This window comes from Oryzias latipes, chromosome 1, assembly GCF_002234675.1.
Source record: "Oryzias latipes chromosome 1, ASM223467v1".
NCBI lineage: Eukaryota > Metazoa > Chordata > Actinopteri > Beloniformes > Adrianichthyidae > Oryzias > Oryzias latipes.
The window spans coordinates 4,479,191-4,492,447 of NC_019859.2; the positions used below are offsets into that span (position 1 = coordinate 4,479,191).

Consider the following 13,257-nt stretch of genomic DNA (forward strand, 5'->3'; position numbering starts at 1 on the left):
TAATCTGTGTAGAGCATTCTTCACATCTCTAAAAGCAAAGCAAAAGCCTCTCATAACTTAAATTCTGTGTCTTTCATCTGCATTTTCTGGGATTACCATAACTCAAATTCAGGAGATCAGTTATACGTGTCTAACTACCTAAGGATGACTACTTTAAAGACTGTATAAAAAAAAGCTAAATTAAAGTGTGTAAAACCACAACTTTTAGATACAATTGCTTTTGCAGACAGGTAAAGGAATACAAATATAGAAATAAAAAACTCAGAAATGATCATTTGTGTCCCATTACATGTAAATGTGTAGTTTCCACTTACTTTTATGGTATCTACATTTTACACTACATACAAGTATTAACTATAATGTGACAACGTTGAATCAAGGAAAACTCCACAGTGAGCTTTTCTTGTTCTGGATAGATTTGCCTGTTCTTCCTCAGATACTAAAGAACGTTTACTCGGTAAACTGGTAGAACAATTTACATAAAAAAGAACAGAAAAATAAAAGTTTGACAGTAAACTTATTTTAAAATAAAATAAAAATGAAAAAAAGAAACGACAAGACAGAATTTTTCTATGAAAGAACCAAATGTGAAGATTTTTTTTCATCTGTACAGTTTGATTTTTCACTTTGTTCTTTTTTATGTTCCTCATAATAAACTAATTACACTGATGCACAGCTGAAACCATGATTATGAATAATTGGTCTAGAAAATCTCCTTCCATGTTCCTCAATTTTCATCTTTCCTTTTTTGTTACTTCATTTCTGAATTAGGTTTGATACATATTTACAACTTAATAAAAAAAAACAACCTGGAATTTGAACCTGCAACCATTAAAGTAACTGCTCAAACCTGCTTAGCAACAATAAATGAAGGTTCCTGTTCTGGAGGTTTTTACCTGAAACAGTTGCAGAGATCTCCTGATGTTCCGGTTCAGGTCCAGGTTCCTTTTCACTCTCAGGACTCCTCACCTTCAGAATCAGTAAAAAGTAATTTTCTGGACTAATTCAGCAGGCTTTGTTGGCCTCCGACCTCCTTGAGTTACCGTGACACCCAGCTGCTTCCGAACCGACACTCACGCGATCTCCAACTGTCACTACATCCACAATCCTGCAGCCTCGCGTTTCTCGTACTTTTATTTTGACGTCAATTTCCTGTCTGCCGCAAAAGCGTTACCATCTCTGTATGCTCAAGTGCCTTGCTCAATGACCGTGAGCAGTTTACCTGCAGCTCTGTGAAGCAGCTTTTGCTCGTTTCCGTTAATAGAAGAGAATTTTTTTATTTCACAAACATGAAACAGATACATAATGTTCCCATGAAACAACATGGTGGACCGTTTTTAAACTTTTTTCTAAGAAATCAACCAAAAGTGCAGGAAAAGGGGATTGGTGCGGGTCACCTGACCCCCGCCCGTTCAACCGCTCACTTAATCACCTGCAGGCAGCGCGGCCGCGCCTGCGGCTTGGCTTTAGTGTTTGGGAAATGGTTCAGGGTTTGGACCGTGTTTACGGCTGACGGCGGGAAACGCGGCGAGTTCACGAGTGGCGGGAAAAAGTGTCCAGCTGGATGGTGTGCAGGGGGGTAGATGCTTGGGGGGGCCACAGGAAGACCGGCGGGAACGCCAGAAAAAGGAGGCAGGAAAAAACCCGGTCTGACAGGAGCCAAGCTTGGGGGCAGGGCAGGGGAAGGGGGCGGGTACAAAAACTCTGACCAGTTCTTGGGCGGGTACGTGGGGATAGGGAGCGCTGGGGGCGGCTGAGTCGCAGCATACGAGGAATTCGGAAAAGAGAGGTGCAGCGAAGCCGGACTTCCGTGACAGTTGGACCTGCTGTCCTCGTATCTGTACTCGCCATAGTCGGCATTCTGCTTGGGAGGGGGCTGATGCGCTTCGTCCCTCTGAGAACTTAACGAGTCTTTCTTCGTGTCCGGGCTGCGGGTCAGCGGGCTAAAACTGGACCGGCTGGAAGACCACGATCTACTTCGGCGTTTTGAAGCAAACGCTTGTCTCGAGCTCCTCTCCTGACTGGCGCCCTGGCCGCCATCTTCGTCCTTCTTCCCGTAGAGACGCTCCTGGATCCGGCTGGACATTTGGCCGAGTTCTTCAAACCCCAGATCTAGACCGATAGCTTGGAGAACGCCCTGCATTTGCCTCCGCTTCTGCTCCTCCTCGGGCGTTAGAACCCTCTCCGCCACGGGAGGCTTGGACGCGTCTCTGCCGTCGGTCCTCGGAAGACACTTTTCCGCGTCGGAGCTCCGCTCTGGACTGAGCGACCTCTGCTGAGGCTTAGCGGGAGCGAGCGCGTGAGATCTCTCCCCCCAACCTCTTGGTTCCTGGTTCTGTTGCTTTCCAGCACGATCCACGGTTTTCCCAAAAGGGTTGGGAGACGCACGCTGATCCGAAACTTGAGTCACGATCTTGGTGAGGTCGTCCACATTCACGCCCTGGTTGAGAACTTCCAGAAAGCGCTGGAAGCCCGTGGAGGACTTGGCCTCGTTGCTCTTTGTGGCGTCGTCGGTTGTCAGAGCCTGACAGGAAGCAGAAGGGAAGAGTCGTGAGATCCTCCGTGTTCTATTTTTAGAAAGCTCTAAAAGAATGAGCAGCCGTTGAGTTCCCTGAACGTCTAAGATCTTATGGAGACAATACTTCAGTCATAAACCCAGAATGCTGCTTTTGGCTAAATGTTTCTCTGAGGCAGAGTGTGATCACTCCAGGATAAATGCAGAACTTCAGGTTTTTATTCGCTTTACCTTCAAACTTAGGATGCAGCAGAGTGTCTGGAAACATCTCGTAGGTAGGGGATAATAAAGACAGAACCAGCTCCACAGAGATTTCCCTCTGGTCACGAGCTGCATTTTATCTGTGTTTTCTTGTGATTTAGTTGCTAAGCAACAGCTGTATTGCAGGTCTGCTAAGAATTATCCACATGGATAAAGTTCAGTGTTTTTGGACCAAAAACAGCACCTGAAATCCTTTTGTTTTCCTTTCTAAAATGGACAGTGCCTCTTCTAATCCGGTTCGTCTGAGTGTGAATTCTGGTTGTGTTTACTGACCTGAAACCGCTCTTCTGTGGTTCCTTCGCTTCAACGCGGTTCACCTTTAGTGGTTTTGCTGTTTTCTTTTTTACATCTTACAATGCACTGTGTTCTGTATTCTGTTCACAGAGCTAAAAACTCTGTTGTAATGTTTTAGTACAACTTTGGTTAAGTCAATGTCAATTAAGTTTGCCGTACACAAAAGCTAGTTTTGCAGAAAAAAGGTGCACACAAAGAACAAAAAGCTTCACAAGAAAAACTTTCCATCAACCCCTCTGACACCCACCTTTTGGCCCCTCGAGGAATTCTGGGTAGTGTAGTGATCCCAAATTAAATGTTTTGATTGCTAAACCTTTTAAAATAAGAGATGTGGCCTCTTACATACCGTAACTCTTTGACCGTTCAACACGAATCCGCTGATTCTGACGCAGACAAAAGCGCCTTTCATATCTGCCTTTCATCGATATGAACATAAAGTGTTGCATGACGTTGCAAAACTGCATTCGCTGCAACAAAACCAGCTGATTTACATGGATTGCGTTAACACTTGAGCACAAGGCTGTTCTCCACTTCGTAAATGGTTAAATAGTCGTGGTGCTCTACAGAATGTCATCGCTTGAGCTCGATGTTAAAGAGTTTATGCTTTCTGTAATCTGATGGACCTCCAAAGAATTCACATCCATTTAGTCCAGACTGAGCCCTGAACCACGTCTGTATTCAGACTGCTGTTGCCCGGAGATTTCTGTCCCGGGCCAAAGTTTGTCAACAAAACCATGTGACTAAAGATCTCTGCCGTCATTGGTCAGGAATTACGCAATGGAAGTTCTGCGCTTTTTAATCTTTGTCGGAATAGTTCACAGATTCAAACTTTGTATTTTCCAGACTAACTTTGAACATCTGTATCACGTCAAGTGCAACGTGCTTTACTGTTGCTTTGGTACAGCGGAGGCACGCTGCAGGGCGGTTACTGAGGAGATGTCGGCTAAGAAGGCACTCTGATACGCGTTTATGATACAAAGATTGTTGGGAAAACAGTGAGAAGCAATGTGTATCATGATAAAAGTTGTTGTAATAAGACTGCTGTGTCTCAGTGTTGCTCCACTGCTGTGTTTGTATCCCATAATGCCCGGCTACGGTGGCCATTTTGGCCCAGTTGTTCCCCTCAGAGGAAGGAGCGCATTGAGACTGAGGAAAGTCAGAGCTAACCGGAGCTCAGTCCAGATTGGAAACAAACAGAGACCGCCTCGAAAGATGGGTCCGAGAGCGAGTCCTGGTTCCAGACCAGGGTCCACTTGGGTGGATTCAGACTGAACATTTGTTCCAGATTAGGAGGGGAAATGAACTCTGGTTGACTTTAAGCGAACCAAATGCGTCCAGCCTGAATAGACCCGAAGTAAACCGCTTTTTTTTTTCAAAGCAGAAGCTGAAAAGTTCACCTGCCCGCCGGATCTGTTGATGGAAACTCCTGCACTGTGTTGTCTGCATTCTGCTGTGGGGGGGCTGTCCTTATGCTCTTTATCCTTGAAGTGCATCTGTTTTATAAGTAGAAGCATTTCACTTATTGGACAATTTAGAAAATAATAAGACCCACATATATTGTGCATCTGGACCAACCTTTGTGGGGCGATCTGGAGACCATCTCCTCTCCTGAGAAGAATTCTGCCTCCGTTTCTGATCATCTCTGTCTTTGTACGAACCGGGAAAGCTCCTGTCGCTTAAATCGTCCGATCTCTTTCTGTAGGCGTCCTGTGGATGCCGGTGCCAGGAATCAGGAGGGGATCTCCTGTACCTGAAGTCATCCTCATCATCATCCGGCGATGCTGCATATTTATAGTCAGTACCTTTTTGATTGTTTGAAAAATCTGCTGACAGCCTGCGGGGAGACTCGTGTCTCTGCCTGTATTCGTGGTCGGTATACTCGGCCGTGTACCTCCGCCTCTTTGTTTCATAGCCATCCCAGACAGGTGAGGAGACGCGTCTCCTCACAGGGCTCCCTCTGCCCCAGTCTCTGCTCAGAGAGTCTCTGCTGTAGCGTCTCTGCGGCGAGTCGCTGGCCTCCACGTTTCTGCCGGTCCTCTCAGAGCTGCTGTGTTCATCCCTGTGATGTTTGTGATGGGAATCCCAATGAGATTCAGGCCACTTCTCTCTTCTTTCGTTGGGGTCGTCCCACTGCCGAGAACTTCGCTCAGAGTTCTGCCATCTGTGACCGGACTCGGATCTGCTCGAGTGCATCCTGTGGGGCCCAATCTAAAGCTTCAAAACAGGAAAAAAAGCTGAATCAAACTACGGTGTCTGTAGATTCCCGGTCATCCAAATCTTCTTCTCACAGGTCTTCAAAGCAACGGGGCTTTTAAAAGGTTCATCTAGAAGACGATTCGCTGCTAAATCAAAGTAGCAGCAAAATGTTCCCTAGAAGAATCTTTTAACACTTTTAACTTTGAACTACTGTAACTCTTTAAGCGTTCACCCACAAAACATAAATCCAGTGAATTCTGGAGCGGTTTAAGCCGTTTTAAACTAAATTTTACAGCAGGGAGGTGTTTATGCAAGACTCCACTGCTCTATTAAGACAATCTGCTTTAAAGATTAGATTGCAAAAATAAATAGACTTGAAAACCTTTTCAGTCCATTTTTCACCCTAATAATGTAATTTATTGCTGCATACCTATCTATCTTTTGAATATACATCATGAAATACACCTTTGGAGTTGCTAATCAATAGTCAATAGAATAGAAAAAAAATAGAAAATGGTGTTTTTGGTTGTTTTGGTATTTGTTCATGTATTGATATGTCATCGTGATATTGATCAATAATATCGCAAATCGCGAGTTATCCACATATCATGCAAACCTTATGATGCGTTTCTTTTAACTCTAAATTTGTACTTTTTCAAGTACAAAAGTTATTCTTCTTTCCTCCTATATAACTTTTGCAAGATTTTTTTTTAGTAATGAAAAGAATTGAGGACTACTTTGATTGAAAAAATTGAAAATTGAGATTCAAGTCCACTTATAGGTACATTTCTTATAAGAGAAACGGTAAAAGTCTCAAACTAAATGAATAAAACCCTGCTTGTTTGTTAAAACGGCCTGATAAACTGGTTTGGGTCGTTTCTGTTCGGGTCTTCAGTGACCCGGCGTTAGCGAGCGAGCTGTCGGTAGGCCACCAGCAGCATAGCAGCTGAGCTAGCTTAGCTAGCAGACATGCCATGGCGGCTCGGGAGCTAGCTACTCAAACAGAACAAAAAACTCCCCAGAAATTCAGCTTTCTCTCATTCAAGTGACTTTCTTGTTTAACTAATTATAACTCTGTTAAAATCAGTTTGTTTCATTATTATCTAGCTAGATCAACAAAAACTGTCCGTGCAACAAACTACGCAAAACCCGTAGAGACTGTTAAATTACCTTCTTCGGAAACAAATACACTTTCCGGATGAGGAAAACCTCCAGAAATACAACGTGAGGAAACTATATGGATGTAAAGAAATGCATTTACCCGTGCCACCGATGACAAACTGTAACGGTTAGCGAGCTTCTGAAACTGAACCCGGACGAATGAGTCAGTCAGTCACAATGAAATGCTGGCAGCGCCACCTCCTGGTGGGAGGCTGAACAGACTCTAACTGTAACGTTTTGTTTTTCAAAAATCGATAGATCATTTTTTCTGATGGTTCTTTTTTTAATTTAAATAAAATATATGATTTACAGACCGAATAAACCCTTTGTATACTTTTTTTTAATTCAAACTCTTTTTGCGGTTAGTGTGTATATATCACAGACTTTATAACTGATTGCTCTTGGAGACAAATAAGCTGTAAAATATGATTACATTTTTTGCCATCAAGAAAATCTAAACAGACTTCAATCTAATAGTTTTCTACATATGTTTAGGTTTTGTTTGTTTGTTTTGCAAATCCTTATTCCACAAGGTGTGTAAGACTGAAATCCAGGGATGGTCAATGGTTATTTATATTACATATAAATGACTCCTTAAAATAATTATAGAAAAAAAATCAAATAAAATAATTATAGAATAACAAAACCTCGAAAATTTAAATAATTCCAAATATTTAAATTTATTATTTTTATTATTGTCACAAATTACATTTGGGGGGGGGGGGGGGGTTCTATTTGTACCATGTCTAATTCATGTCTAAGCCCTCACATTTTGAAGAATGAGCTGTTTTTGCTTTTAAATGATACTCAATGCAAGTCTTCTGGTTTTTATGGTGTTGACATTTGGAACTTGATTCCGTAATAAATGTAATAATAATAAGAATAATAATTCTTATTATATTTATTATTATTAAAATAATAATTGTCAACACGGCCAAAAAGTTCTGGTTCTTTCCTAAATTGCAAATTCTCCTGGTGTTTTGTGGGTTTTTAATGAACTCTGGCTTCCTCAAATAGTCCATAAACAAGCCTCATGGACTAATTGGTGACTCTGAATTTAACTGGCAGACTATAATCTTTGCCTTTGTTCTGAAGAAGCTGGGAAAGACTTCAGAAACACCAGTGATTCTGCACATGTATACATTTTGATTTCTTAATTTCAATTTTTTCAAAATATTTGTTGTTTAAAAGCAAGGAGTGTGCGTATCTGTTTAAACGTTTATTTGCCACCTTGATGTTTCACTGTCAGTCTCGTCAGAATTGAATTGAAGCCATCATAGTTATTTTATGTGACTGTGTCTGGGTTGTGAAGCTGTGTTGTTAGATCTTATGTGTCTTTTCTATCTTATAGTTACTACAAATCGCTTTTCCCTTAAAAGTTAAAGTTATTTAGCGTTTATTAACAAAAGAGAATCAGACACATTTAAACAAATGGCTCAAAGGAACACAGCAAAAAATAATAATAAAAAATAAATAAATAATAGGAAAAACTAAATTACAAAGCATTACCATTTAAAACACAAACTAAAAAGGAGGGGAGCACAAAGGGCATCACCAATTATTCATATTGTATTTTCAAATAGGGTCCACGTTTTTAATGCATTTAAATTCTCATTTAAATTATCTAAATTTTAAATAGATTCGTTTTTCCCCCCATTGTTTATCCTATTTTATTTTATTTTTGCAAGAATTAGAAGAAGTGATCAGTTTCTTACCATTTGTCACCGATAGAGGGCGACATTTAAAATCCAACGCAGTTATAAACCAAATGTGATGACACCGGAAGAAGAAAGTTGCACCGCTGTTTGAAAGAACGGCAGCATATTTTTGCGTTGTTTTACACTGTTTTACATGGCTTAGTTCTAACGAACAGTACCTTTTAAAATATTGTCAAACACTTAAATTACACCCCAACTGTTGTTCCTTCGTTAAGCGAGCAGTGTTAAACAGAGCAGGTCGCTTCAGGCTCCGCCGGGTCGACATAGGCTAGCCTAGCTTGCGTGTCCCGTTTGCCGCTGAGCTCCGTGGGTTTCCCTGATCCGTCTCTCGCTGAGGATGAAGGTGAAGATCAAGCAGTGGAACGGAGTTGCGTCCTGGTTGTGGGTGGCCAACGATGAAAACTGCGGCATCTGCAGGATGCCCTTCAACGGCTGCTGTCCAGACTGTGAGTTAACGCGCCCGCGTGCAGATGTTTAATTCCTGTGAAGAAAGAAGTAGAAATCCCACCATCGGTTTAAAGAAATCTTTGTGATGTTTATGTTTCCTCGTAGCATAAAGGCAATTGAGCCGTAATGGCGTTTAAAACCGTATTTGATAGAAAACCTTGTAATTTCACATTTACTCTGTCTGTATTACCTAACAAACTACTTACGACTTAACAATTTTTTTTATATAACTTTATTGAACAAATGCAAGTATACAACATAAAGAACAATCAATGCAGTATACAACATACAATCAATATACAACACAAACAATGTTAAACAGCCAGGGGAGTCGATTCATTAAATATTTGCAGAGAGTTACAAATTTCAATAGTTCTGAGAGCTTTTTTGTTGGAGGAAAAGGATATTGATTTTATGTAAAAAGTTACATCTTTAATGAATTGTGGGAAGTATGGTGTTTTATTAGTAAATTTACATTTATGTATGTAGAATTTTGCCAGAAGAATTAATAAATTAATTATAAAAAATATCTTTTGTTTTTTGGGGGTCCTGAAAAAACAAAGTAATACATTTTCCCATTTCAAGGAGAAATCTTTGAAGACATGAATAATGATGAATCTACTGAACTCCTTCCAAAATCTCCGTGTGGACAAACAGTGCCAGAAAAGATGAATTACTGTTTCTGGGTGATCTCCACAGAAACTACAATCAGTATTAATATCTTTTTTAAATTTTATCATATAATGTTTGGCAGGGTAAATTTTATGGAGAATTTTAAAGGATACTTCTTTTACCTTATTTATTATTAAATACTTATGAGGGATCGTCCAGACTGCTTTCCAGTTGATATCTGGAACAAATTGATTCCAATAATTTAAAATATACGGGGGAGCGGTATAAATCTTTTGAAATAATCTGCGTATTTTTATATTAGTAGTACGCCCATATGAGAAGCATATTTTTCCTACCGGTGACTCATCCGCATTGGATATTGTATTTTGATTAGGTATCAAATTATCAGTGTTCTTAAATAACATTACTATTCCTGAGGGGATAGCCTTCTGCACCATTGAAAACTCTTGTAAAGTAATAGGTAAATTATACTGTGATAGGAATTCGTTATAGTTTAACAGCTGCCCCTCCTTATTAAATATTACGACTTAACTAATATTTGAGAATCAGAGATGTGACTACGCATGCGCGAACATTCTACTTAGTCTTGTGTTTGCCATTGTCACAAGTACAATGCAATGTAGCCGTTATGATACATAATTAAAGGGAAAATAACAGGACCACCTGCAGAAATGCTGTTTTCCTCTAGGTGGGTCGGTTAATAAATGAAGTTGATTAGTTAATTAAATTGCCTCTTCGCTACAGATGGGATGTATTTCATCCCAATCAAAGATGGATGGATGGATGTAATTAAAGTCCTGATTTTAACTAGATGACTGTGATTTGCTATTTTTGTGAATTATTGTCTCATCAATAAGAACTGGATTATGGCAACAATGCAAAAGAAATATATAAAAAGAAACAATTCATTAGGGGGGGGGATTGTATAAAATAAATGAGCTCACCTTTAGGCAGCAAATCAAATTGTGCATGACTTTAAATTATCATTATACTAAATGAATCAAATGTGATTTGTGTGTATTGTATGCATTACTGCGAAAAAGTCTCTTTGATTATGAATAATTAGACTAAAGCAGCCAGCATTGTCTTGTCATCACTGTTCATTTTATTCTTTATTTTCTAATCAATGTATTACTATATCTGAAATGGGTTTGATATATACATGTGTGTTGGTAGTTGTTTTTATTGTATTCAATCATTTAATCAATCAAATGTTCTCGTTTCATCCTGTTTAGGGACAGCAGATGTGAAATAGCATCATGGCTAAAATTGGACATAATTACATCTTTTAGTCTCTGGACATATGTTCAGTAATGTGTCCATATAAAATAAATACAATAAGATAAAATATATTTATCTTATTGTATTTATCTGCAGTAAATATCTGCAGACTTAAGAAAATCAGCTGTAAACATTCATTTATCAAAAGAGATTCCCATAAACAGATTCATGACACGTTTATTGTTGAGGATGAAGTCAGTCGGTCATGATGTGGAGATCAACACCATCACTTACAGGAGTTCGGATTCTTATTTATAAATTGGTGATGTAACATGCCCCATATAACTTTGACTTCGTGTCCATCAGCACACCCCAGCTCGAGTTAAGCCATGCTTCTCCTCATCTGCAGGTAAGGTTCCCGGAGACGACTGCCCGCTGGTGTGGGGTCAGTGCTCCCACTGCTTCCACATGCACTGCATCCTGAAGTGGCTGAACTCCCAGCAGGTGCAGCAGCAGTGTCCCATGTGTCGCCAGGAGTGGAAGTTCAAAGAGTGACGTGTCACGGTTCAGAACAACAACAAATAACTGTTCCCGACACAAAACCTGGGCGGACAATGACAAGAACAGACTCTGAGCGCAGCACGTCTTCACAGGAAAAGGCGAGGATTCCCGCCTTTAGGTGCTGAGCTGGCCGTTTGTGCCCGTCACTTTGGGAGGTTTCCCACGATTTCAGACTCTCGAAATGACATCTTGGCTGGCAAAACCTGCAGTTACGTAACTTGACAGTTACGTTTTCGAAAGTTATGTGAAAGTTGTCACAGAAAAGGAATGTTAATAAAATGTTGCTTTAAAATTCATTGTTTTCTGCCTTTTTATGCCTAATAAATGGGTTTTAGTTGGAACAAAATGAGGAGCAGAAAGGCACAAATGTAAGAATCTGTTTCAGTTTATTTAAACAAAGTATAAAAAAAACAGTAGATTCAAAATGACGACAGTGTTTGCTGGATTTACAGGTTAAAATGTGTGCATATATATAAAAAATGTGAAACTCTGAAAGCATTCAGCAGTTAAGACATCAGCTTGCAGCTCCATTCGTTAACTTGGAGGAGGTCCGGTCACCTCTGGTCAGGCCTCTGTCCTCCTCAGCCCTGCAGCTCCGTGAGAACTGAGGCAGCTCAGGACATCGGAGTCCACGATAAACGCAGCTTCTCTTGCTCGCCTATTTCTGCAGCACTTGCAGCAGCTTTTTAGATGAGAGTGAAAAACCCCAGAAGCTGGCCGCTCTCAGTCGTTTGCTGCCAACCCGAAGAGCTCCAGCAGCTCCCTGTTGTCCAGGTCAATGAGGTCGGCCGGCTTCTCCCCACAATCGTTCTCCAGCTCGGGGTCTGCACCCAAAGAGAGCAGGTATCTAGGAACCAAAAACAAAACAAATGAACCGCAAGAACCTGCAGATCATCTGACTTCTTCTTGTGTTGCCGCGGTGATGGAAAGCCCCAAAAAGCCACGGATGCTCACCGTGCAATGTGTGGGAAGCCGTCACTGCAGGCCATGTGCAGCGGGGTCCATCCCTCCTCATCCCTCTGATGGATGTCTGCTCCGTAATGCACCAGCAGTTTCACACACTCCAGGTTTCCAGACAGCACCGCCTCATGGATGGCCGCCATGCCTGTGCAGGGATGGAGAGCGAGGCGGTCAGCTGCGTGTGGAAACCAGCTTGACGGCGAGCTTTCACCAACTCCTACCTGAGTGGTAAATGGTGCCCAGGCTCACTCTTCCGGCTCGGATGAAGCGTCCGATCCTCTCCAGCTCGCCGTGCCTTACATAGTCCTGGAAAACGATGTCGTTGGGGAAGTGGACGCTCCGGGCTGGCTTCAGGGAGGCCGCAGCCTTACAGGACAGTGGAACGCCACACTTCTGGGTGTACCTGGTAATTCCCACAGACTGGGAGACGGGGCATTCGTAGTATTTCATCCTGATCTTCAAAGCTTGCAGGGTCCTCTCGACAGTTGGGCTTCCTTGAAGGGGTCAGTGGGGAAAAAAAGCCAGTCAGTTCTTCTCAGAGCAGCGCACTCGTCCGCAGATCTGTTCTCTTGAAAGCCCAGCCTCCCCGATGTCTCTTATATGCTCCGTTGGGCTATTTTAGGAGGAAGCTTCCCGCACATCCAATGGCAGCGGTTTGGAAGATGAGTAGCTCGTCGGCCCAGAGCCCACCCGCCTGCTAACCAGTCACAAGCCTCGAAGGCAGCTCACATCTCCAGGGGTATCAGTCAGTAACCTGCACCTACGTGTCACACACTGATATCCACATCCAAGGCATGAGGGACACCCCTCCAGCTGGCATAGGGGTGGGGGTGAACGCTGGAGGCTTCTGGTAAACACCAGGCAGGATGAAAGTGGTTTGCTGCTGCATTGTCTGGATGCCAAGTGTCCTGTGATGACCGTTGACTCCACTGACATAAACAGTCAAGAAAAACTGTTGATATTAATAGTAAATATTTGTCAAGAACGGAGTGGAAATGACCATTTCTGTATAACAGTCCCTCTCCACATGGATGCTGGGAAATGTGTAAAGAAGAAAGTGTTGATAGAAAAGTCTGCCGCATTTTAAAGAATCATTTAAAACAGCCAGACTCTTTGACCAAACCACTCTTCCTACTGTTCATTTAACCCTTGTGCTATCCTATGACCCCCCCCCTACATTGACGTGTTCTCCCTACCATGACAAAGGTGGATAAAGGTGGAAAGATTTCATGTAATCCATGGACACCAGTGAAGATGACAAATCATTGAAGAAAAAAGGTTCAGAGCACT

At 41.7% G+C, this 13,257-nt stretch overlaps 3 protein-coding genes across 5 annotated transcripts; 1 reads left to right on the forward strand and 2 right to left on the reverse strand.

Moving 5' to 3' along the window:
• Nucleotides 1–1,251: 1,251 nt before the first annotated feature.
• Nucleotides 1,252–8,231, reverse strand: LOC101155489 (bromodomain-containing protein 4). Of its 3 annotated transcripts, none has more exons than XM_020708158.2 (4): nucleotides 8,143–8,231; nucleotides 4,646–5,284; nucleotides 4,468–4,563; nucleotides 1,252–2,524 (listed from the first exon to the last, which is right to left on the reverse strand). In XM_020708158.2, exons 2-4 carry the CDS (start codon nucleotides 5,261–5,263, stop codon nucleotides 1,421–1,423), a joined length of 1,818 nt encoding a protein of 605 aa, XP_020563817.1. In that variant the 5' UTR covers nucleotides 5,264–5,284; nucleotides 8,143–8,231; the 3' UTR covers nucleotides 1,252–1,420. The 3 variants fall into 3 exon arrangements, with proteins under 3 accessions (XP_020563817.1, XP_011482008.1, XP_011481966.1); XM_011483706.3 differs by lacking the exon at nucleotides 8,143–8,231 and adding an exon at nucleotides 6,528–6,630; XM_011483664.3 differs by lacking the exon at nucleotides 8,143–8,231 and adding an exon at nucleotides 6,437–6,572.
• anapc11 (anaphase promoting complex subunit 11) lies at nucleotides 8,218–11,303 on the forward strand. Its single transcript, XM_004065548.4, has 2 exons — nucleotides 8,218–8,591; nucleotides 10,856–11,303. Exons 1-2 carry the CDS (start codon nucleotides 8,483–8,485, stop codon nucleotides 10,999–11,001), a joined length of 255 nt encoding a protein of 84 aa, XP_004065596.1. The 5' UTR covers nucleotides 8,218–8,482; the 3' UTR covers nucleotides 11,002–11,303.
• Nucleotides 11,304–11,376: 73 nt separating this feature from the next.
• On the reverse strand, nucleotides 11,377–12,863 carry LOC101155165 (protein phosphatase 1 regulatory subunit 27). The gene is made up of 3 exons (XM_004065549.4): nucleotides 12,189–12,863; nucleotides 11,962–12,112; nucleotides 11,377–11,854 (listed from the first exon to the last, which is right to left on the reverse strand). Exons 1-3 carry the CDS (start codon nucleotides 12,415–12,417, stop codon nucleotides 11,731–11,733), a joined length of 504 nt encoding a protein of 167 aa, XP_004065597.1. The 5' UTR covers nucleotides 12,418–12,863; the 3' UTR covers nucleotides 11,377–11,730.
• Nucleotides 12,864–13,257: the final 394 nt, after the last annotated feature.